The sequence below is a fragment of the Siniperca chuatsi genome, linkage group LG15, assembly GCF_020085105.1.
Source record: "Siniperca chuatsi isolate FFG_IHB_CAS linkage group LG15, ASM2008510v1, whole genome shotgun sequence".
NCBI lineage: Eukaryota > Metazoa > Chordata > Actinopteri > Centrarchiformes > Sinipercidae > Siniperca > Siniperca chuatsi.
The window spans coordinates 5,302,327-5,325,986 of NC_058056.1; the positions used below are offsets into that span (position 1 = coordinate 5,302,327).

Here is a 23,660-nt window from a genome sequence, read left to right on the forward strand (position 1 = left end):
GTTAACGGTGAGTCCTCCGTGCACGCCAAAGTTAGTCACGGAGTTCCACAAGGTTCTGTGCTTGGACTGATTCTATTCACCTTATATATGCTTCCTCTAGGCAGTATTATTAGGAAGCACTCCATAAACTTTCATTGCTATGCAGATGATACCCAATTATATCTAATCGATCAAGCCAGATGAAACTAACCAGTTAACTAAACTTCAACCATGCCTTAAGGACATAAAGACCTGGATGACCTGCAACTTTCTGATGTTAAACTCTGACAAAACTGAAGTTATTGTACTTGGTTCCAAACTCCTCCGAGACACATTATCTAAAGATAAAGTTAGTCTAAATGGCATTGCCCTGGCCTCCAGCAGCACCGTAAGGAACCTTGGAGTTATCTTTGATCAGGATTTGTCCTTTAACTCCCTCATGAAACAAACTTCAAGGACTGCCTTTTTTCACCTACATAATATTGCAAAAATCAGGCACATCCTGTCTCAAAATGATGCCGAAAAATTAGTGCATGCATTTGTTACTTCTAGGCTGGACTACTGCAATTCCTTATTATCAGGCTGCCCGAATAAGTCCCTTAAGACTCTCCAGTTGATCTAGAATGCTGCGGCACATGTACTGACAAAAACTAGGAAAAGAGATCATATCTCTCCAATATTAGCTTCTCTGCATTCACTCCCAGAATGCAGGGTTACTTGTGGTTCTTAGAGTCTCCAAAAGTAGAATGGGAGCCAGAGCCTTCAGTTATCAAGCTCCTCTCCAGTGGAGTCAGGTCCCAGTTTGGGTTCGGGAGGCAGACACCATCTCCACTTTTAAGAGTAGACTTAAGACTTTCCTCTTTGATAAAGCTTATAGTTAGGGCTGGCTTGGGTGAGCCCTGAACCATCCCTTAGTTATGCTGCTATAGGCCTAGACTGCCGGGAGACTTCCCATGATGCGCCTCTTTCCTCTCTCCTTCTCTCCCTCTCCATCTGTATGCATTTTTCTCCCGTAGTTTTGTGCTTTCTCGTCTCTCTCCTCTCTCCTTCTGTCGCTTTCAGCAGGTATTTCTGCCTCCGGAGCTGCAGAGACTGGATATGTGGTTGTGGGTCACCTGCTGCCCCCGTGTTCCTGCTCGACAACTGCTACTACAGTTGTTGTTATTGGCTCTGTTACTGATACTGACATTATTTTTCCTATAGCTGTCATTTCTGTTATTACTAATTTATTAATATTAACACTACAATTACTATTCTACTATTTAAAAAAAAAAAAACATATGTCATATATTGTGCCTCCCTCTCCCCCCACAACAAATCTCTATCTCTCTCTCTCTCATATATAGTATATTATATTGTCTGCATCCAGGATGAATAACGCTACTGTTGTATTTCTAAACACTGTTGAAAAGGCGAACGAACTAGTTGAAACAGGGATAGTTGTTGATGCTTTATTTACCTGTGTTGCCACTTTCTACACCTTCAAAGAAAGTCACTTTATCCAATGTACCACCATTTTTAAGTGAGGAGATATTAGCTAAAGCTTTCATTATGGCAAACTGGTCTCGCCCATTAAAAAGATCCCTATCAGCAGTGAGTCGCATTTACTAAAACATGTCTCATTTAGGCATTTCGTTTACATGATTATGAAGGACAATGCTGATGTAGATGTGTCTTTGCATTTTCGGGCTGATGAGTACGATTAATCCGTGCGTGCAAAAAACTCAACAACTCAAACAACTCGTCGGCTGATGCTGGCATCGCTGTCAGAAGTGATGTGGTAGTTAACGCTGAAGTTGATGGAGCAGGGCCGTCAGACGAAGCTTCGGGTGTTTCAGGGTTATGAGCAGTGAAAAACAAAAATGATGATGTTTTACCTGTGATCACGGTGACTGATGCTAAAGAATTAGAGTGTGAAAGTACAGTTTCTGATGTAGAGATGTCTAATGTTCAGGCGGGGGCAGCCGTTATTGAGACAGATAGGCATCTAAACAATGATTTCAATAGTGACCTGCAATCTACTGTGAGAAACATATGTGATGACACTCGACTGGAAACAGGGCAAACAGATTTTAAAGTCCCGTTAAAGAGGAAGACGTCTGGTAAAGATCTGATTATTAGACATGCAAAGAAAGTAGATAAAACTAAGTTAAGTGATAAGGATGAAATGGAAAGTGATAGTGAATCATCCGATTCAAGCATTTGTCTTTCTCAGAGTGAGTTTTCTGGACGTCATTATGAGGTTGATGACATTAAACTGTTCCTGAGAGCTACAAAAAATTAGAGAGGAGTGTGCGTCAATACTGAATGCAATGAATACTTTCCTGACGTAAAGCAGTTTGTTGAGAAAACTAAGTGCTTCATGATGGAGGGCTCCTTCACAAATAAAGAGGTCTATCGGCTGAAAAAAATAGTGAAGAAACTCAACTCTGAGCTTAAGTAATGAAGACAGTGAGAAAACCTAATTCCATCTATTGTAGCAGAATGTTCATGTGGGCAGGGTTTTTTCTTTGTTTATTTTTATATTTATTTTCCTTATGTATGTGCCATGTTAATGTTGCTACTCTAAATCTGAATGGTGCTAGAGATTTCCACAAAAGAGCTGAATTATTTGAAGTGATTCATCAGAAAAAAATTTATGTCACTCTGTTACAAGAGACACATACTGATTTGAATAATGCTGCGGATTGGGCAGTAGAATGGAATGGGATTGCTGTTTTAAGTCATAAAACTTCAATTAGTGCTGGAGTTGCTATTTTTTTTTTTTTTAGTTTCTAGTTTTAGCCCACACTCTTATCATGTTGAAGAGGTTATCAAAAGGTATACTTTTGAAAGTAAGAGCGTCTTTTGAAAATGTTGTATTTGTTTTCATTTGTGTGTATATACCAACTTCAGCTGTTGAAAGAATTTTATTTTTAAATACTTTGTGTTCTGTGTTACAAAGCGTTGCTGTTGATGAGTACTTAGTTTTGGGTCGTGATTTTAATTGCACAGAGTCCAACTTGGATAGAAATCACGTTGAACCTCATTTACCTTCACAACAACGTCTTGTTCAGATATTAAAAACGCATGATTTAATTGATGTTTGGAGACAGCTTGGTGGAGAACAAAGATAATACACTTGGACTCATGTTCGTGATAGCATGATTTCTTCAGCAAGATTGGATAGGTTTTATGTTTTTAAACATCATGGTAGTATTGTTGAAAGTTGTTTTATTACTCCATCATGTCTCTCAGATCACAGCATGGTTCATTGCACTATTTTAAACTATGTAAAGCCCAAGAGTGCGTATTGGCATTTTAATACCACTTTATTCAGTGATTTGTGCTTTAAAGAAACTTTGAAAACATTTGGGGATGTTTTTAAAACTACAAAGAATTCCTTTAGAACGTAGCAGCAATGGTGGGATTTTGGATCCCACCAAGTCCAGATAAAACAGATATTGATACTGATATTTGAAAACTGCAAGAATTGGCTCACTTGCATGGAAATCAAAGTGATGTGGAGTCTCTCATAAAAAAATAAGAAGACTCAGTTATCTGATCTGTTAGGGGTTAAAGCACAGGGTGCTTTGGTCAGGTCACGTTTTCTAAGTGTAAATGAGATGGACGTACCGTCAAGGTTTTTTTTGGTTTGGAGAAGAAAAGTGGACAGAACAGGGTCATTCAGGCTCTACGTTCTGAATCTGGAGCATTATTGAACTGATCCCAAAGTCATTCGTAGGAGAGCAGTCACTTTTTATGAGTCTTTATATAAAAATGAACTGTGTCCAGATTATAGGAATGACATTGATTTTTTTGATAATCTTCCTCAAGTGGCAGAGGAAGTCAACGCAAAGATTTCAGGTGCCTTGACCATGGGGGAGCTATATAAAGCCCTCCAAGGTATGAAGCTGGGAAAAGCACCAAGGATTGACGGTTTGCCAGCCAACTTTTATAAGTCATTTTGGTCAGAGTTTGGAGAGTTTGCTGGAGGTACTGAATGACAGTTTAGCTGGAGGGCTACTGCCGTTGAGTAGAGCAGCATTTGTGCCGCAGAGCAGTCTTGACTCTCCTACCCAAAAAGGGGGAAGTGACAGACATCAAGTGCTGGCGGCCAGTCTCCTTGCTGTGCAGTGACTACAAACTGCTCTCTAAAGTTTTAGCTAATCGATTAGCAGAGGTTATGGACCAGGTCATACATCCTGACCAAACATACTGTGTCCCCGGTAGGTCAATCTTTGATAATGTTTCCTTGATTTGAGATCTTCTTGATGTCTCTAAGATGTTAAATTTAGATTGTGGTTTAATATCGTTGGATCAGGAGAAAGCTTTTGACCGTTTTGAACATGGTTATTTATGGAGAGTTTTGGGGGCCTTTGGTTTTTGTCAAAAAACAGGTGATCAGGGGAAAGTTCTCTATAGTGACAGAGTATTCTCAAGGTCAACGGTGGGTTATATGCTCCTTTTGGAGCTTGTAGAGGTATTAGACAGGGCTGTTCGTTTTCAGGTATGCTGTATTCTTTGGCCATAGAGCCTTTATTACAACAAATAAGAATAGCCCTTTGTGCTCTAATAGAGAAACTGTATTTCATGCTTTTATGAATTGTAGTAGATTGCAGATTATTTCTAGTTGTAAGCAATGTTTTTAGGGGTTGTAATGAGACCTTTTCTCTGGAGATGTTTATTTTGAGGTACAATCAAGTGAGGAAAAAAAGATTTGTTTGTCAACTTCTGAATTTTGTTCTAGGCCAAGCAAAACTGGCCATTTATACAAGTAGGAAAAAGGTAATAGATCAAAATATAAATCAGAACTTAGTAGCATTGTTTTCTAACTTGGTGAAATCAACAGTTATGGTTGATTTTCTGTATTATAAGTCTATTGATGATTTTGTTACATTTGAATGTATTTGGTGTTTTTGAGGGTGAATTGATTTTTTCCGCATTTTTTTTTATATAAATGTACTTTGTAGAAGTATTGTTAAAATCTCTCCCCCCCCACAGAGTCTGGTTCTGTCCAAGGTTATAGCCCTCTTAAATGAAGTTTTTCCTTGCCACTGTCGCCAAATGCTTGCAATTTGTTGGGTCTCTGTAATTAATATTATAAAGAGTACGGTCTAGACCTGCTCTATAGGAAAAGTGCAATGAGATAACTTCTGTTATGAATTGGCGCTATATAAATAAAATTGAATTGAAAAATTGTGCACATATATTGGGAAAAAGGTTTTTAAACATGGAAACTTTTGCAGATGTACATTCACATTCGTATTGCAGACTGTTCTTTCAGAGATTAGTTTTCAACACCCACTTTTCAGACAACTGGCCACACAGTTGCAAGCTTGTTAGTCATGTGATTTCTGGCAGTGTTGTCTTGCAGCTTCTGGTCTGAAACTCTGAAACTCCAAAACAGATGGTCTGAAAAAAAAAAAAAAAAAAAAAAAGGGATCCTGAAGGCAGGGGCATTTGCTCTTAACCTTGTTTCCTCTCTGCTGAAGTACAGTCCAGTCACATGTCATATTTACTGGGTTAGGTGGGATTGACAGACTGCTCCGCCAATGACTAACGCGCATTAGGTTTACAGGCCCGGAGCAGGGAGAACCCAGCAGGGAATGCTGAAAACTCCTCCTCCCAGCGGTCCAAAGCTCCTATGCCAGAGGTGTAAACAGTAACACTCCCCCGGTGCTCCAAGCTCCCAGTCCAGGCAGAGTCAGCTAATAGGGCCGCTAGCTGCACAGCTAACTGCGCTAACTAGCTAACAACAGCTACAGTTAGCATCAGTTAGTAGTTACTTTAGCAACAAGTAAAGCTATCTGTCCATCAGGAAACTCCGTAAAATCACCTAGAGTTGAGGCAGAGCAGCCGGAGGACATCAGAGGGCAAACCAGAAAATATTTTCTCCATAAAATACGATCCAGTTTCACCAAAATCAGTGAATAAAGTTATAAAGTTGTGTTTTTGTACAGTAATCAGTGAGACCCTGCCCCCAGAAATTCTCCGCTCTGGCGGTGTCTATCATTTTTTTCCAACCAAATTCTTGTCTCATTTGTGGTCTGATAAACAGTAAATTCATCAAATTCAGTGCACCATATCGCTATTTTCCAGCCTATCAAAACAATAGCAAGTTTCAATCTTGCAAAACCGTTTTTATTAGATTTCAAGCTTTCAAACAACAAGTTTCAACTTTTCTAAGCTTTTTCCACCCCCATCCCATAACATAAATGTATAGATGAATGACTTCAGGTAAAATTTAATGGCATTTTCAAGGATCTGTTTACCTGATGTAGTACAGTAATACATAGTATTAGTAGTCTCACCTCGTACAGCGTAGCCATCTTTAACAGAGGCAGGGAACGGAGGAAGGTTGTCTTTGGCGTAGATGTCCTGAGCGAGCACTCGACCCAAACCATCTAAAGAAATTAGCTCAAGCCAGGTCAATATAGTGCAAACCACATTTTAACAACAAACACTGCAAAGATACCAATAACACACAATGGTAATTACAATATGCTTGTGTATAGTTGATCACTTGAGTGCCAACTGCCTTAAACCACTAATGTGTCTGATGTTTATGTTATTCTCTGTGTCCCTAAAATTGCACTAGACCAGTCAAACAGAAGATAGATGCACATACATATGGTACACACACACACACACACACACGCGCTTGTTTAACTATCCCCGTGGGGGACAGTCATTGACACAATGCTTTCCCTAGCCCCTTACCCTCACCTTAACTATCACAACTAAATGCCTAACCTTAACCCTTACCCTAACCTAATTGTAACCTGTACCCTAAAACCAAGTCTTAACCCTCAAAAAGCAGTCTCTACCCATGGGGACCTCAATTTGTGTCCCCACGGTGACACAAGTCCCCATTCGTTAGTGTGCATTCAGGTTAAAGTCCCCATCGAGATATGAGAACATGACACACACATACACACACACATTTCTGAAGACTCACCTCTATAGTTGATGACTTCGATTCCCAGAATAGGTGTCATCTCTAGAACAGTGATGAAGGCTTTATCCATTGATGTCAATGGGAACGGAGACATGCGATGACGACGTGCCACTTTACTGATGTCCACCGCACTGTGGCCTACACACGCAGGTAATTAAAGAAAATGGGTGTGAGTAAATGGTAAATATGCTACTATAAACAACACCATAAAGTTTCTACATTTTCCACAGTGATGCAAGTCACTGTTACAAGGCTGTCATGTTAATGAGACACACACACACACACTCTGAACTTACTGGCTCTCAGAATGTTCTCATTACTGCCACATCGTGACTGAACCTGCAGAGAAACAGACAGAAATTCTACATTTGGTCATTGTTTGATGTAAATGTATGGAAGGAATGATTTGAATACCTCTCCTTCAATATCTATTCATAATGTCTAATATACAGGACATGGAAACATAAATAGCATGAATTGTAGCTGTTACGTTGTAAACCAGCACACCAGCTGCTCTGTGGCTAATTCCCTGATTGCACAGAACAACACAGGATTATTAGAAATTAAAACAGGAATCAGTATGGGGTTCGACTAATGTATCAGTTCAATTCCGTTTTTTAATCAGTCAGTATCAGTTGTCTATCTCTGCTATGGAAGTTCCCCTGTCATAACACAGCTTTATCAAAACAGTTTGTAAAACCTGTGATGACATTTTACTTTCTCCATATATCATACTTGTTCGTATCAATGCTTTCTCTTCACCATTTTTTTACCACTCTGCTCTGCCAGATGTAGCATATTTTTCTAAAGCTGCCTCTTTGTCTCGATTTGAATGTAAAAAAACTGGGCTTGCCATTCATTCTTTGAATAAAAAAATATTCAAAGAATGAATTCTTAAATAAAGCCAATATTCAAATAATATCCATGACTGGTACAAAGGTCGGTCGACATAAAGGCCAATTAAAAAAACATTCCTGTACTGTTATGACTAATATGGTAAATTCAGCATTAAGTACATTCCCACAGCACTAACGCCATCAGTACAACATCAGAGTCATGTCATACTCACCACTCTGCTGCTGAGTTTCTCTTTTTAGAAATACTGTTTTCATTCACCAATTAATTCTAATTGCCTCTACTTTTTTGATAGCTGCTATGTTATCATCAATGAAACCCAACACTTCCTGCACATGTTTCAAATTAAAAGCCTACAAAGGAAAAGGAGCGGTAGCGAACACACTGAATTTTCTAGCCCCCAAAACTTTAATGATGCAACGCTTCGACCAACAAGGTCTGCGTCAAATGTTTGCCTGAAGAAGACCTTGTTGGTCAAAATGTTGCATCATTAAATTTTTGGGAGTAAAATTCAGTATGGGAATTACTTTTCCTTTCCCTTTGTATGCTGCTTTTGTTGTGCACTTGTACACAATTTGGGTTAGGTGTGCACAATATCCACATTTCTTGCTTCAAATTATTAGACGATCAGGAATGGGAGGGATTAAGCCCTTTGAGCCGCTGGAAAGCTTTTAATGTGGAACATTGTGCAGGAAGGGTTGATGCTATCTTAACAATCCAAAAAGTGCAAAATGGAAGTGAAATTGTGAATAATAATGTTATGTCTATTACAGAAGATAATTCAGAGCAGCAGAGTGGTGAGTGAGACATGACTCTGTTGTCGCATTGGTGATATTAGTGCTGTCGAAATGTACATGTACTAAAATATAAAATATACAGTACTTACACAACAGGAAAAAATAAGAATAAAGGCCTGAAAGGTTGGTTATGGAAATAAAGGTCTGGTTCTCTTTGCAGCTGAGGTAAGTAAAGGCCACTATTTGAGAATTTATAGTCATTTAAACATGAACTTTAAAACAATTCCAGCATAATTTGAGTTTTTGCCCCCCCCCCCCGACATTAATTGGGCCAATGTTTACGTGAATATACCACAACTGAAGATATTTCTCACAGTCTCATTCACTCCCATTCAATTCCAAACAGCACACAAGTCCCGAGACTTTTAATTTAAGGGTATGCCATCACTGTGAGCGAGAGACCGACAGTCATGTTTTGCGAGGTTGGATCAGGATGCCAACATTAGACTAGTAACTTTTAGATTTGGTCTCATATTAATATACCCACTTTTACCTTTTAGTTAAGTGATCTCAGTGGTTACATTGGGACCAAACTAAATCAGAAAATAATCCAAATGAAAGCTTGTTTTTTAAGTTAGGAATTTAAATTGGCAACCACTTCTTTACTGGGAGTTTGTTATAATAAGCGATAAGTGATTAAAAAAAACTTTAGAAAATAACCTACAGCAACAAAAAAGGTTGGGGAATCCAGGAAATAAGCAAAAACTCCATTTGTGCAGGAACTGTGCTTTATTGATTGTTTTTAATTTGGAACTGCTGGGACAACTTTCCACTACTATCAGCAGTAATGTTACATATGTTCTTGGCATGCTCTATTAATCTTGAAAAACACATAAGAAACTTCATTCATTCAAATTTCAAGCAAAGTGTCATGTTTTATATCCATTTTTATGGTTGAAAGTAATTTTAATTTTCAGTGATTCTTATTTCTTAGTGCTCATTTCTGTGTGCGTGCGTATGTATGAAAGTTTGTGTGTACCTTGGGTGTCGGGCATGAGGCGGTGGAAAGGCGGGAGGTCGCCTGTGTTGCCCGTGGTGACTCGGAAGGGGTGGAGCTTAAAGAGGCTGAATCTCGAGGAAGCACCTGAACGCCTCGAGAAATGATAGAGTCCGGGATCTACACACACACACACACACACACACACACACACACACACACACACACACCTTAATGCTAGTCATTTAACTGTCAACTAAAGCTGTGTCTAAATGACACTTGAATTTATGTAATGCAAACTACTAAAGTTCCACCTTTGATCTGGTGAAGCAACAAACTCTTATTACTTCAACATATAACATAAACAAATAGGGGAGTGCTATATTTGTTCCTTTTGTGGCAAACCTTCTCCACAAGTTACGAGAACATACACACAAAACTCATGTTTAAATCGTGTTTCCTTGAAAGATCACTGGCCCGATACTTCATCAAACACTTAAGCATGCCTTTAACAGACTCTAAAAATACTATTCAAATGAATGACTAATTGATAAGTGACCTAGTGACTAAGTGATTTTAACTGCAGTACAAGTAACTATTTAGGATCAAGTTATTATAAATTAACTATTAAAATATATTACAGTAGTTGTGGTGGGATAGTGATGTGCATAATGTCTTTCCACTATTCCTTAACATAAGATCAGCAACTACAGACTGGGGACTTCATGCGATTCAGGAATTCACGCCGACATCAATATGTGGCACATCCACATGGGGTAAACAAAGTCTTTTCACTCAAATTTACTGACCAAATTCCTGACCAAAGGATTATCTCTAGATTCGATTTGATCTTACTCTTTCTTTCAATGGGTCTTTCAATGATAACCAAAATATGATCAAAGCTGTTTTCACTTAGCCTCCATTATTCAGAAGAGATTTAAACCTCTGTGTCTGGAAAAAAATCATAGGTAATTTTAACTGGAATTACAGATACATTGCATACATACACTGGAAAATTTGTGTGGGATTAAGGACAAACAGAACCTCTGCAGTTATTAAAATCACATGAGGACTCAAGGTAATAGAAAGTCCTTAGTGAACGGGGCTTAAATGTTCACTGTGATGGATTACCTATCCGCAGCAAGTTTCAAGTCTCTGCATATTGATTTTTCATATCACACTGGAATGAATTGAAACCAATGGCTGCCTGGAAGGTAGAAAATCATTCAAAAAATGTATGGTATGGTTTGACAAATTGTCAACACTAATATAATGTTGACCTGAGTTGTAGTCAACTGCAAAGCCACCTTCATGAAGGAAATATTAACAAACTGATTGACTGATTTACATAGGTTTATTTGTAGAAGAACTACTTCAGGGTCAGCCATTGGTCAATAGGGACAAATTGGAAATCAGTCTGATCATGTATGCTCAAGTGTATAGCATATTTAAGTCCCAGATGTACCAGAGAGGTTTTAGTGTCTATGTTCTCATCACTGAATTGCCAAGTTGACCACAAAAAATGTACACAATATTTATTTAATTATTCTAAAAGATACATAAAAGCTTTTTCCTAGGTTGTTTTGCTGTAAAGTAAATAGCCATCACACCTACAAACTGCTGCTTTCAACCACCAACATTACCCGAGATGTACTACAGTTAAGGGCCGCCTTCTTTACACATGGTTTAACTGCAAGCTAAAATGATCATATGAATTCTTATCTAGCTAACTGGGTTCTTCAACAGCAGCTGTGTGCAGTCTTTGACATAAAGGCAACATGAGCAGAGAGTCGAAACCATGATCAGTTGAAAGCATGATCAGCACATGACTGGCTGCGCTCGTGACTGGCTGGCATGGCACTATGGCTAGCTGCTTTACTGCAGCTGCCCAGTAGTAAATTCAAAACTTTGGAACCTTCTGTATCTTTCCCTAAGCAAGTGTATGGATTTTATACTTATGATGCAAGTATAGTAAGTTTTGTACATTTTAGTGTATAATGACAAATCTTACTCAAATCAACACGATTTAATTGTATGTTTACTGGCTTGATCAGTTTGATAACAGTCAAGTTTTAGTTAAAGTTTAGTTTAAAAAAAAAAAAGAGTTCTCTTTTGCTCATAGTCTCCCAAACCAAATCTGGATTGGTTCTTTTTTAAAGCTGCATTAATAAATTTTTTGGCCACAAACATAACATTGACATATTATCACCTTAAAATGTTATGACAAACATGTAAGCAAACAGTTGCTCCAGCAGACATGGTGAAACATTAGCATCTATTTGGAGTCATAGAGCTTTTTCACTGAAAACAGCTGCCTGCTGTTGCTGGAAACAAGGTGCAGATGAGAGCAATATGAGAGCAGTAAAGTTGCGGGTTGTAAAACTAAAACAATGAGCTGAAAGACACTAAGACGTGCTGCAGAGGTGAGGGGGACGGCAGAGCTGGATGACAATTCTCTGTGGCTTCGTTACTACATGCGACCCCCCCTCACATTACATGTAGTCATTTGATCCATTGTAGTATAAAAATATTGATTAGTACAGCTTCAGGTGTACAAATTTTATTGTATAGTAAAATTAGCTTGTAATCGTTATAATAACACTTCAAGTGATCTTAATTTTCATCAAATAATTCATCAAAACACCTGATTATATCAACATTTGTTTATAGGTGACTCGTAAGTAAAGGAGAGATCCCTCATATCTGAAAAATTGGTATGTTACAGTATGTGGTTAACCTTAAAAATAATTCTTCCAGCTAACTGAAAAGCTTGCACTTTTGAAGGTGTGGGCTTAATAAAAGCTCCAGATAAATTTTAGGAAATTCAGAGCAAAGCAGTTTCTGAGAACTGCGATCCATGTATGATAAACAGGGCCCAACTGTGTGTGATTGACAGACATGATGAACTGACCAATGACAGGAGAGGAGGGGTGTATGTGAGTGTCTCACCTGCTGGTCATGGGTACAGGAGCAAGTTAAATGAGTGGGAGGGGCGGGTGTGTTGCCGGGCAGGTAGGGAGCCCCCTTAGCCATGACCACAGCATGGCTCGTCTGATGGACACACACACACACACACACACACACACACACACACACACACACATGCAAGCACACACAAACACACAGAAAGGCAGACACATGTCCCCATAGACAGACACGTGAATTAGATGAAATGGAGTGCTTCAATCTGGTTAATGAATGAAGTCACAAAAAGTTGACATTTTAATGTAACAACAGCTCCATGGACCACTTCTAAATACTAACCAAAATTTGGATCCTAAAAATTCGTACAAGCTGTGTTGTACATGTCTTTAAAATTCAATCAAGTATGTGAAATTTGCTTGTGAGAGTAGGACCACATTCACACCTGTATTGACATGCCATCTGTATGGTGATACGTTATCTGGATAATGACATCTGAACAAGGGCCTTTGCATTTACACCTACTGCCTATTGCACCAGCTGAAAGTAGGTTTGATCACACGTTTGAGTGTCAACATTCACTGCTACGTTGTAAGTAGTTAGTACAAAGTTGGCCATAATAAAAACATTGTTGCAGAGAGTATAGTTTCATCTAGTACAACTTTTGGGAAATACTGGAGAAAAGGAAACATACAAATTGTGAAAGAGTAAGACTTAAAACGACAATGTAATATATACCATCATGTGTGAACGAGCTAACATGCGTGTCTGTCCATTACCTGAATAATAATTAAATTAAATTCATTTATCAATCATTTTTGTTGCACTGTTTTTTACTAAGGTTAAGAAGGCTGTACACCACATGGAACCTTTACCTTTCTGACTTGTATGGTGCAACCTGTTTTTACAAAGTTATAGCGTAACCTCCTACACTACGTTCAAACTAAGTAACGTGTGAACTTACAAATAGTGGAGCTGGCATACTTGTCAGCATCATGGTGCGTCTCACATCAAAGGAAGCGATGTGGGATACTCTAAGGCATTCAAGAGTAAGCAGCAGCCTATGGTAGCCTTGCTAACTAGGCTAAGTTACACTGTGAGAAAGAAATCAGAGCAAGTGGAGAAGCGTGCTAGAACTAGTGCTAGTTTGGCTTCCCGCGTAGGTCACATCACCCTTGTCTTGCACATCATAGCACCCCCTGAGAGACTCTCCCGAAGTGATGCTGCAGTATGAGCTTTACTTAATTTTCCTTTGCCAAGGAAGGGGTCATCTGTAGCCTTTTGACATGCAACATGAGATAGCAAGAAGAGGCCGAGTTAGGTGACCTGTCAACTTGTTCTTAAGAATATGGTCACCCTTTAAGGATTGCACTTCCCCTGGCTAAGATGTGATCACAATACAATCTGATCGTATCACAATGCATTATGCGTGGATTCATACCTGATGTGTTTTTCCTTATTCAGATAAGATATCCAGATACAGATGTTAATACCAGTGGTCTTAATGTCTCATGTTTAGGCTTAAAAGTAACATGCCATGAAGGCCAAATGGGGTCACTTTCTCACCCAATTTCCCAAGAAATTACTCAAGCACTATTTCATCAAATAGCACTATTTCATCAACTTGACCCAGACTAGAAATATTTTGATTTGGAAAGTGAAAAAAAGACAGCAATGTTTCAGAAAGGTTTCTGAAATGCCCTGCTGTCTATCTATTTTTTTTACAACTAAAATGTGGTTTTTGTTTGGAGTCCTGAAGCAGCCAACAGCATTTGAGCAGCAGCAGCACTGGTCGTGGTGTGTCCCGTCGACTGGTTACCTTGGCAGCGATAGCGGCTGCGGTGATGTGGGAGGAGCCATGCTGGTGATGGTGGTGGTTGTGCACATGTTGAACTCTCCTCCGGTCCTCCTCCTCGTCCTCCTCTTCCTCACACTGGGTTCCACGCTCCATTGTGTGCGTGTTGGTGTGTGTGTTGGAGTGCGTGTTGGCCAGCAGAGGTGAGGGGGAGGGCAGCTGCTCTAGGGCGGCGTGCGTGGATTTAACCCTGACTGTGGCTTCACGCAGCAGGTCGATGGCGTGGGGCAGAGCGGGCAGGATGAATTGAAAACACTCCTGGCGAAAACAACACAATGCACAATTTAGACTTTAGAGCACTTTCAAACAGCAACCAAAGACATTAAATCAACAGTAACAGTAAGCTTTGAAGTATTTAGTTATAAATGCTGCTGTCCCACTAGTCAGGAACAAATGTGTCACCTTCTTTTACCCTGTATTTGAAGCACCCCTGAAAGTTCTGAAACACTGTGGTGAGATCAAGTGGCAACCTGCAGGGCTGAAAAATGAAGCCAACGCGCAAGTGCCAAAAACTGCAGTTCCTCGAATGACCACTTGAGGCTGGCTCCAAAAGCAAGTCAATCCCCATAGAGCCCCATGTTAAAATCCCCAATTTTACAGCAGAAATAAACATGTTTACAGCCTGATACAAAAAACAGTTTTGTTCTCTATAGCTAATTTTCCCCTTCATGACAACTGTGAGAGGGGTGCATTATTTGGTTGGGTGGTCTCCACCAACTCCTGAGAAAAATATTTGGTTCTTAAGCTGGTAAATGCTCCACTATGTTCACCAGCTAGTCTGTCATTTGATGCAAGGAAGGTAGAGCACAGTCAGCTTTTGGAGCTTTTTCACTGAAAACAGTTGCCTGCTGCTGCTGAAAACAAGGTCAACGAGAGTAGTTAGTTAACCCAAAACAATTAAACTTCAGGCAGTAAAACCAAGACAATGAGCAAAAAGATGACCTGCAGATATGGGTGATAATCTTTGTGCTAATGTAAGTCTAGTAGTGCAGTAGTAAAGTTGTACTAATCAATATTTTTATAATGACAATGGATCAAATGACTATGTGTGATGTAAAAGGTGTTGGCCTCAATTCTATGGAGCTCATTATTTTGGTTTTCTGGCCCGCAAGCTTGTTCAAATACACCTCGTTTCCAGCAGTGGCAGTCAACTGTTCTCACCAAAAAAGCTCTGATAAACCCACTGTACGCTACCTGCTCAGCACTAAACAAACAACCAGAGCTAAAAGGACAGTGAATATCAGACTTCGTCACATTCATCAAGTGACTTGGAACACAACTGGAAATGAATGGTTGCACCATGACTGCTGGTTGTGTAAATGAGCAACGGTTTTCTAATACATCACCTTATAAGGTTTACAACTTTATAAAAAGGTGATAATATGTCAATGTTGTGTTGTCAGCTTGTTCCACTGCCCCTAAGTGGCAAAAATGAATACATACATAAATAATACAGCTTTAATAGATTTAAAAAAAACTTTTTTAAACAGTAAATGTTGCAACATGTTGCCGCTAGAAAGTATGTGAACCCTTTACAGTATTTCTGCATAGATGTGACCTAAAATGTGATCAGATCTTCAATCAAGTCCTAAAACTAGATGACTAGAGGACCCAGTTAAACAAATAAAACAAAATAATATTCTTTTTCATTCATCAAAATTATCCAACATTAAATGTCTTTGTTGGAAAAAGTATGTGAACCTCTAGGATTATCAGTTCATTTAAAGGGATAAGTGGAGTCAGGTGTTTCAATCAATGGGATGACAATCAGTTGTGAGTTTAGCGGTCCCAGCCCTATTGAAAGAATATAAACTTGGGTCTTATCCAGGCACAGGTTTGTGGAAGTGTGCCATGCCTCGATCAAAGGAAATTTCCATGGAGCTCAACACAGTTGTTACTTGAGTGGTCGTCAAACAAAATTCACGCCAAGAGCAAGGCGTGTAATACACCAGGAGGTCACAAAGAACCCCAGGGTAACATCTAAGAATCTACAAGCCTCTCTTGCATTGGCTAATGTCAGTGTTCATGAGTCAACCATCACACAAACGTTGTTTGCTAAAGGCCACATAGATGAACCAGAAGTAGACGGATAAGTCCAAAATAGAACCTTTTGTTTTAAATGAAAGCGTTGTGTTTGACGAAAACCAAACACTGCATTCCAGCAGAACCTCATCCCAACTATGAAGCATGGTGGTGCCAGTATCATGAATTGGGGCTGCTTTGCTGCCTCGGGACCAGGGCAGCTTGCAATCATTGACAGGACTATGAATTCTGGATTGTACCAGCAAATTCTACAGGACAATGTCAGGGTATCCATTTGAAAACTGAAACTTGCATGCAGCAAGACAATGACCCTGAGGGACTGATCAGTTACAGAAAACATTTAGCTGAAGTTATTGCTGCTCAAGGGAGGTCACATAAGGAACTCAAAGCAAAGGTTTGCATACTTTTTCCAACAAAGATAATTAATGTTGGATAAATTTGCTCAATTTTTTTTTTTTTTTTTTTAAGTATAATGTTTTGTGGTATTTGTTTAACTGGGTCCTCTTAGTGTATTTTTCGGACTTGGACGAAAATCTGATCACATTTGAGATCACATTTATGCAGAAATACAGATAATTCTAAAGGGTTCGCAAACTTTCTAGCAGCACTGTATAGCTATAATGAAACACCAAATCACTGTAGTTAAATTACATAAAATCCAATTTTTTTCTAATAATAATAATAATGTACAGCGTAAGCACAGTTGAATTAAGTCAAAGAATCCTACCTGAGAGCCCTTCTTGCTCCCTGGCAGGTTGATGATCAGAGTTTTACCACGAATACCACACACTGGCCTGGAGACACAGTAGAAATGCAGTAGAAAGCAGATTAGAGCAAAAGAGGATACAACACACACTAATCTGGTTAGAATAAAACAGATTAGCAGATTATTACTGCACCTCCTGGTGTAGACAGCATGTTTAACTGACTGACAGTGAACAGAGTAGTGAAAATATCAAGCCTTCACCTGGACAGCATGCCTAAAGGTGTAACGTTGAGTGACCCCATCAGCATGGCCAGGGCCATACCCGGAGCCTCTCGCTCTATCACCTCTCTGGTGGCCTACAACACAAAGACCAGGACTCAGTTAGTTATGATATTTTCAAAGCATTTTTTTCAGTAAACGTTCAGACATTTATTATTCTCTTTAATTTAACTTTTGCAGTCAGTGGCTCTGTGTGTTTGTACCTCAGGTGTAACATCTCGTGGCGCAAAGCCAGTTCCTCCAGTAGTGAGAATGAGATTCAGCTCTAGTTCATCACACCACTCCAAAAGAGTTTCCTGTACACATGTAAACATATACACAAAATTAACAACTACACCATGCACCCTCTTTACCTGGAATACCATGGGCCCAACAGGCAGCTGCAATGGATAAAGACAATTTTCTTAAAAGAAACACATGGGTTCAAATCCCAGTGGTGACAAACATGCCCTGCTTTGTGGCCTTGAGCAAGACAATCCGTACCAGCTCTAAGGTGCTGCTCAAGAGACTTTCCCCACATCAACACAGGATCATATTCTCACTCATTCAGTGGCTAGAAAAGTGACAATTGTTGGATGACTGTTGCATGGTCTCTGCCAACTGCTAATAAGATTTGTGAGCCAGACAAGCAAAGATTCAGGAGATATGTAAGGAGGAATTTACTACTGTTTCCACTCAGTGTTGTGGCACCAGAGCTTGTATCGCAGTTATCAAGTGTGTCTTCTTCTATGACAGATTAAGACATTTTTGAGTGCCAGTGAGAAAGTCTGTAATACCAAGACTGTTTTCACAGCACACTGTTACGTGTCTCATAGACTGTGAGTGGTGTGATTGCTAGTGAACTCAAAATAAGACCGTGTAGTCCCTCATTCGTCCAGGAGTGTTCTATCATAGAAAAGGTTTCAGTCGTAGTCATCTGTACACGGTTTTCAGAATCAAGACTGAAAACAGATTCTGAAGACTGATTCTGAAAACAGTGTCCAGATGACTACGACTGAAACCTTTTCTATGATAGTGAACTCAAAGCAAATACACGTACCTTGATTTCATCAATCTCATCTGGAACAATCTTGTAGGCTGCTATGACTCCTCCTAGCCTGCAGGAGATGACAAAGACAAAGTAAGTGTAATGTCAGTGTACATGCATGTGTGTACTGTATACATCAGTGTGTGTGTGCAGTCCATAGACTGTGTGTGGACTCACAGTGAGGGATCATGGACCAGGTCCTTCAGGTTGACTCCACTCCTGTCCTCAGCTAAGTTCCTGAAACAGCTGTCACTGACTGAAGAAGAGAGAAGTTCTAATTACAGAACAGAACACCTCTGACAGGATGAATATGATGCAGCTAAACTGATTACATATTTACAATAAAACTGATAATTGATACACTGGCTGTTAATTAAAATCAATATTATAATGAAATTTTGAAAGCTAGTCTCCTGCTCGACAACTGCTACTACAGTTATTGGCTAAAACCTAACACGGCAGCAGCGGATGGCCGCCCACCATTGAGTCTGGTTCTGTCCAAGGTTTCTGCCCTCTTAAAGGAAGTTTTTCCTTGCCACTGTCGCCAAATGCTTGCTCATGGTGGGATTTGTTGGGTCTCTGTAAATAATATTATAAAGAGTACAGTCTAGACCTGCTCTATAGGAAAAGTGCAATGAGATAACTTCTGTTATGAATTAGCGCTATATAAATAAAACTGAATTGAACTGAATAGTCTACATTTTGCTGAATATAAGTCTAAGTGCCTGAGCTAACTTCTCACCAGAAAACCCAAGAAGTCTTAAACTTAAATTTTAACACATAAGTACTACAATTAGTTTAAGTTTAAGATTTTACACTTGATTACATTTCAAAGACTTTTGAAGAAATTGCAGACATTTTGATGCCTGTCATTACAGTCCTCGTGACACACATGAAAAACAAGCTTATTTTGAAAGCTTAGTACACTGATTTCAAGGGCACAAATATTTAGAGATCATCCAGGCTATCAACTTTGGTATTTAGGTGAAAGTGAGTGTGTTCTCAAGAGCAACATTTTCCTCCATTTCCAGGTGAAACCACAGGCACTGTAAAATAGAGATATTCACCAATCTCTATAGTTTTATAGAATAGTCTTACTACATACATTTGATATGGGGGCTACGCAGATAAAATGCCATTTCATCTGGATATATGGCTATAGATCCCAATGTTTATATTGTTTTGTAGTTACATACTTCAGTTTCAAATAATTTAGTACCAAAGCAACAACTCTAAATACTCTCAAGCTTTCCAAAGGATATTAAGGTAACATGGTTGTTCTGGAGTAATAGCAGCAACAAGTGATTGAATATAACCCAGCCTGACACAAACATAATGACACATTAAGAATATAGTAAATTTGATTATTAGGCAGTGAGTGTGAATAGAGGAATCCACCTAAACCAAACCTTGACAATTTTTCTAATTTCTCCTGCTCTTTGGGACTTGTATCATCAGACTTTAACCCCGTTATAGTCATGTTTGACGCAATTAAAAAAATAAATAAATAAAAATAAAATAAAAAATCCCATTCAGACCCATATGATTACATTAAGTACATTGGCTTTATTAATTGGTGCTTTCTTGTATTTTACTAACTTGATGAGCTTATTGTAAAATGAACAGATAGGGTGAGATCCTAACTGTGTGACTTGGCACAGTGCTCTGCTTTGATAGAGTGAAGCCAACCGAGCTTGCCTCAATCCTCTCCAAAAACTGAGATTACAAATGTCACCAACTAATATATAATCTCTCAAGGATGGAAAATAAGACAAAGCTAAATTTCCGGTACAGTTTGCAACCATTTGAACACCACTCGCCTCACCCTCCCCTTCCAAGCGTGTAGGAGAAACTACGGTGGCCTGCAAACAGCCCTATCTAGAGCCAGTGTTTGGTTTGTCTGTTCTGGGCTACTGTAGAAACATGGCGGTGCAACATGACGACCTCCGTGGAAGGGAACCCGCTCCCTATGTAGATTCCAAGATAAGGAAAACACAACGATTCTTATTTTCAGGTGATTATACACTAATGAAAACATACTTAAATCTTATAAATATTATTTTCCATTTCTGCCAAAAGCTCCTCCTAAATGTTAAACACTGGACCTTTAAATTAGTTTTTTAAAGAATTGTGACTGGGTTATGTACTGAGTGGGACATTTTACAGTTGAAAAATAAACTTGTCAGTGCTCTCTGGAGGTCAAACTATGTGATGGAGACATTGTTTCTAAATAACAAACATATCTTTAATATATCTATACCAGTGATGTTGCTAGATACGCGTCATGCGTCTCTGAGGCATTAAAATCCAAAAGGACGCAGTAAACTCACTATTGACACGTCCAGGGGACGTAACCTATTTTTTCCCTGATAATGTTACATTGTGAACAACAAATCCATGTTGAAATCATAGAAATAAACAAAAGGTATACTGAAGGTATTTCCAGAATCCTCTACTAACCATCTGAATAAAAAAATATTCGTTCTGTTGCACAATGAAAAATATTTTGCAACCCCATTACCCAAGTTTCATTTCCTAAACCAAACAAAGATGATAGCCACACGTGACATATGTCCTTGCGTAATCCAAAATTAGGAGATATGAAATTTCTGGCTACAAGGATAGGAAACAGAGTTACAACTTGGGAAACGGGATAAAAAATATTTTAATGCAGCAGAAGAAATATTTTTTCAAACTTCTAGGTTTTTCAAAGATTGATGGCTATTTATTTTTCAGAAAAACAGATGCTCAGCTGTGACTCAAATGTAATCATACTACGTGAAAGGCACGAACTGGAGCTAACCGAAGTTAATTTGTCCCTTCTGAAGATTTAAATATTTAAAAACAAGTAATTTCCTTAAACAGCTCAGCACTGGGGTTTTTCACAAATGCTACTCAGGCAGGAGGAAATAGTGCATTTGTTGGGGACTATTTTAGGCTGTGGATTAATATACATTTGGTGCGCTAGTGAGCATTTACAGCAACAGTAGGGCTTATTTGTGTGTTTTGAATAGTCTTTGGAGAAATAAGATATATCAGGATTTTGATACATACCCAGTACTTGTTAGTAGGATCAAGTCATTGTTGGTTTGGGTCTTTTAATGTAATTTGTTGACATTACTGAAAATATAGAATATCGCCAGCTTTCTTATCCTTTAAGTAGTTTCCCCTTTGGGACACTGCCCTATTTGGTAAAGCAATGGCCTGTGTTTTAAGTATATATTTATGTTCTTTTTATGCATTGTAAGGCAACCTTGGGTTTCTTGAAAGGTGCACACAAATAAAATGTATTATTATTATTTCAAGTATTTCAGCTGTATTTGAAACATCTCGTGTAGCTTTTATCTCCTTCTACCCAGTAATCACAGGAGGCAAACAACTGGTTTTTTTTTATATTACAGGTGGCCAAATCACATCTTTGGTTTCCCTAATGCTGATTAGCCTATGAGACTTTGGCTAGTAGAACCAACATGTGTTAATTGTCAATATTATTTTAGATTTTTCCAACACCTTTTGCCCCATGTATGTAACCTTAAGCATGCCCTAAGTCAAATTTTCTAACGGCACATTTGACCCTAAACTTGACCTAACTCTTGTGTGTAAAACAAGCCAACACACATTCCCACACACAACACATGAATGGGTGGGGAACGTGTGTTAACATGTGACAGGAGGTTGTGGTTGTCAGCTGGATGAACAGGAGAGTTAGCTGCTCTTAGCCGAGATGCTAGCTCATCAAAACCACGACAGACCTCCCAGCCAGCTGCTGTCTCTCATCCTCTTAGCATGATTCTGACGTCTCCCCCCTGCCTAGGCAAGGAGGCAGCAGCTCTACTGGTGACTGTCACACGACTGTATACTGGTCCTAGTCCTCCTCTGCACGACTCCGAGGCGAACATCAGCTGACATCATTAAAAGGAAGCAGCTTAAAGAACATGCACAACATAATTCATTTCCATTTGGCGTTGCGCCTTGCCTTCTACCTAGCTTTTAATAGCTACCAAACGCACGATTTATTATTAATAAATGTAAATTTTTGCGTTAAATAAAACACAGAAATGTAGCCCAAATGAAAAGGCTGTCAAAAGAACCATAAAAGAAATGTTAATGAAAAGCACCCTCCATAGCGGCCAACATATCGGATCTGCAAAGGGACATGAATAATGCAGCTGATGTAGGTTCGGTAATGCTACATAGCTAGAAAATATAACGTTCCCTTGCGTGAAGGTGGCAACATACAGCACAGCAAGATCGGAAGAATGGTGCTTTTGCTTTCAAAATAAAAGCGCCAATTTTAGTTCAAAACTTATTGCAGCACATGCTCCTCAATGTAACTTTATAGCCCCCTAATTTTGAAAGTCTTTGCTGGGCGTTCTTTTTCCTACTGTCTCACTTGACGCTGATTAAAAGATCTCGTTACACTGTCGTGTATGTAGTACAACACTGAATATGTCTGTCTTCACATGTAAATATACATGTTGCAAACTTCAATACAGAATGGCAAATACCGTTGTTTCAAAGCTAATTCCACATCTGTCCGACCTGGCAAAAGGCAAACGTTTGAGCAATGACAGTCAACGGAACCGGTTAGCTTAGCATACTAGCTAACGGTAGCTAGCTCGGCAGCGAAGACAGCTCGTATCGTGACACCAACGTGCACAGACAACCAACTGCAAAACGACACAGAATTGGATTATTGAGAAGCATTTTATCACATTTTACCAAACAGTCTCCTTACCCGTCAGAATACCCACTCGGGTCTGATGGTCGTGGTTAGTGAGCACCATACCGTCCGCCGCCATGTTTACAACCTCTGTCTGCACTGTGCCGGCACATACATAGACAGTGTAGTGGTGTGCGGGCTGCTGCACCTCTGGCGGACGAATCTCTGTGTGAGCGCGCGTGTCCTTTGGTATAAATGTCCTCCAACTAATAAGTGAAGATTTGGGGTAAACACACCAAACAAACACTGGTAGACTGGTACTTTGTGACAGCCCCAAATAAGAATTAGGTGACCTATGTACGAAATATATTACACTGGCCAAATAGCGTCTGGTCAGTCATCAGTCAGTGCTCCATTTTGTACCAGATTTAGTCTATTATAGTAGATGAGTAGAAAAGGAGTTTCCTTTCTAGTTATCTTTAAGAGGACATTTGGCACTTTTGAGGATATAATAAGACCACACTGACATATTCACACTCCAAAACTGGATTACCAACCTGGCAAAGGTGCAACTGGCCCCAGACCCTCTGGGCCCTGAAAGCCATTGGTGACATGACCCAGTGTCTCCTGGGTTATTAGCCAATATGTCCTGTCTTG

The 23,660-nt window shown here is 39.3% G+C and overlaps 1 protein-coding gene across 4 annotated transcripts in view; it reads right to left on the reverse strand.

The window, feature by feature from the left end:
- gphna (gephyrin a) overlaps positions 1 to 23,236 on the reverse strand; it is a 39,521-nt gene extending 16,285 nt beyond the window's left edge. For 2 of the 4 annotated variants that reach the window (XM_044166420.1, XM_044166419.1), the window contains exons 1-12: positions 23,079 to 23,236; positions 18,518 to 18,596; positions 18,353 to 18,410; positions 17,517 to 17,609; positions 17,296 to 17,390; positions 17,056 to 17,122; positions 14,250 to 14,543; positions 12,458 to 12,559; positions 9,551 to 9,688; positions 7,216 to 7,258; positions 6,920 to 7,057; positions 6,273 to 6,365 (exon numbers count right to left, since the gene is read on the reverse strand). In XM_044166420.1, coding sequence (XP_044022355.1) covers positions 6,273 to 6,365; positions 6,920 to 7,057; positions 7,216 to 7,258; positions 9,551 to 9,688; positions 12,458 to 12,559; positions 14,250 to 14,543; positions 17,056 to 17,122; positions 17,296 to 17,390; positions 17,517 to 17,609; positions 18,353 to 18,410; positions 18,518 to 18,596; positions 23,079 to 23,142 — 1,264 coding nt within the window. In that variant the 5' untranslated portion in view covers positions 23,143 to 23,236. The remainder of the gene's footprint in view (positions 1 to 6,272; positions 6,366 to 6,919; positions 7,058 to 7,215; positions 7,259 to 9,550; positions 9,689 to 12,457; positions 12,560 to 14,249; positions 14,544 to 17,055; positions 17,123 to 17,295; positions 17,391 to 17,516; positions 17,610 to 18,352; positions 18,411 to 18,517; positions 18,597 to 23,078) is intronic. The other 2 variants (XM_044166418.1, XM_044166416.1) reach the window with 1 other exon arrangement.
- Positions 23,237 to 23,660: the final 424 nt, after the last annotated feature.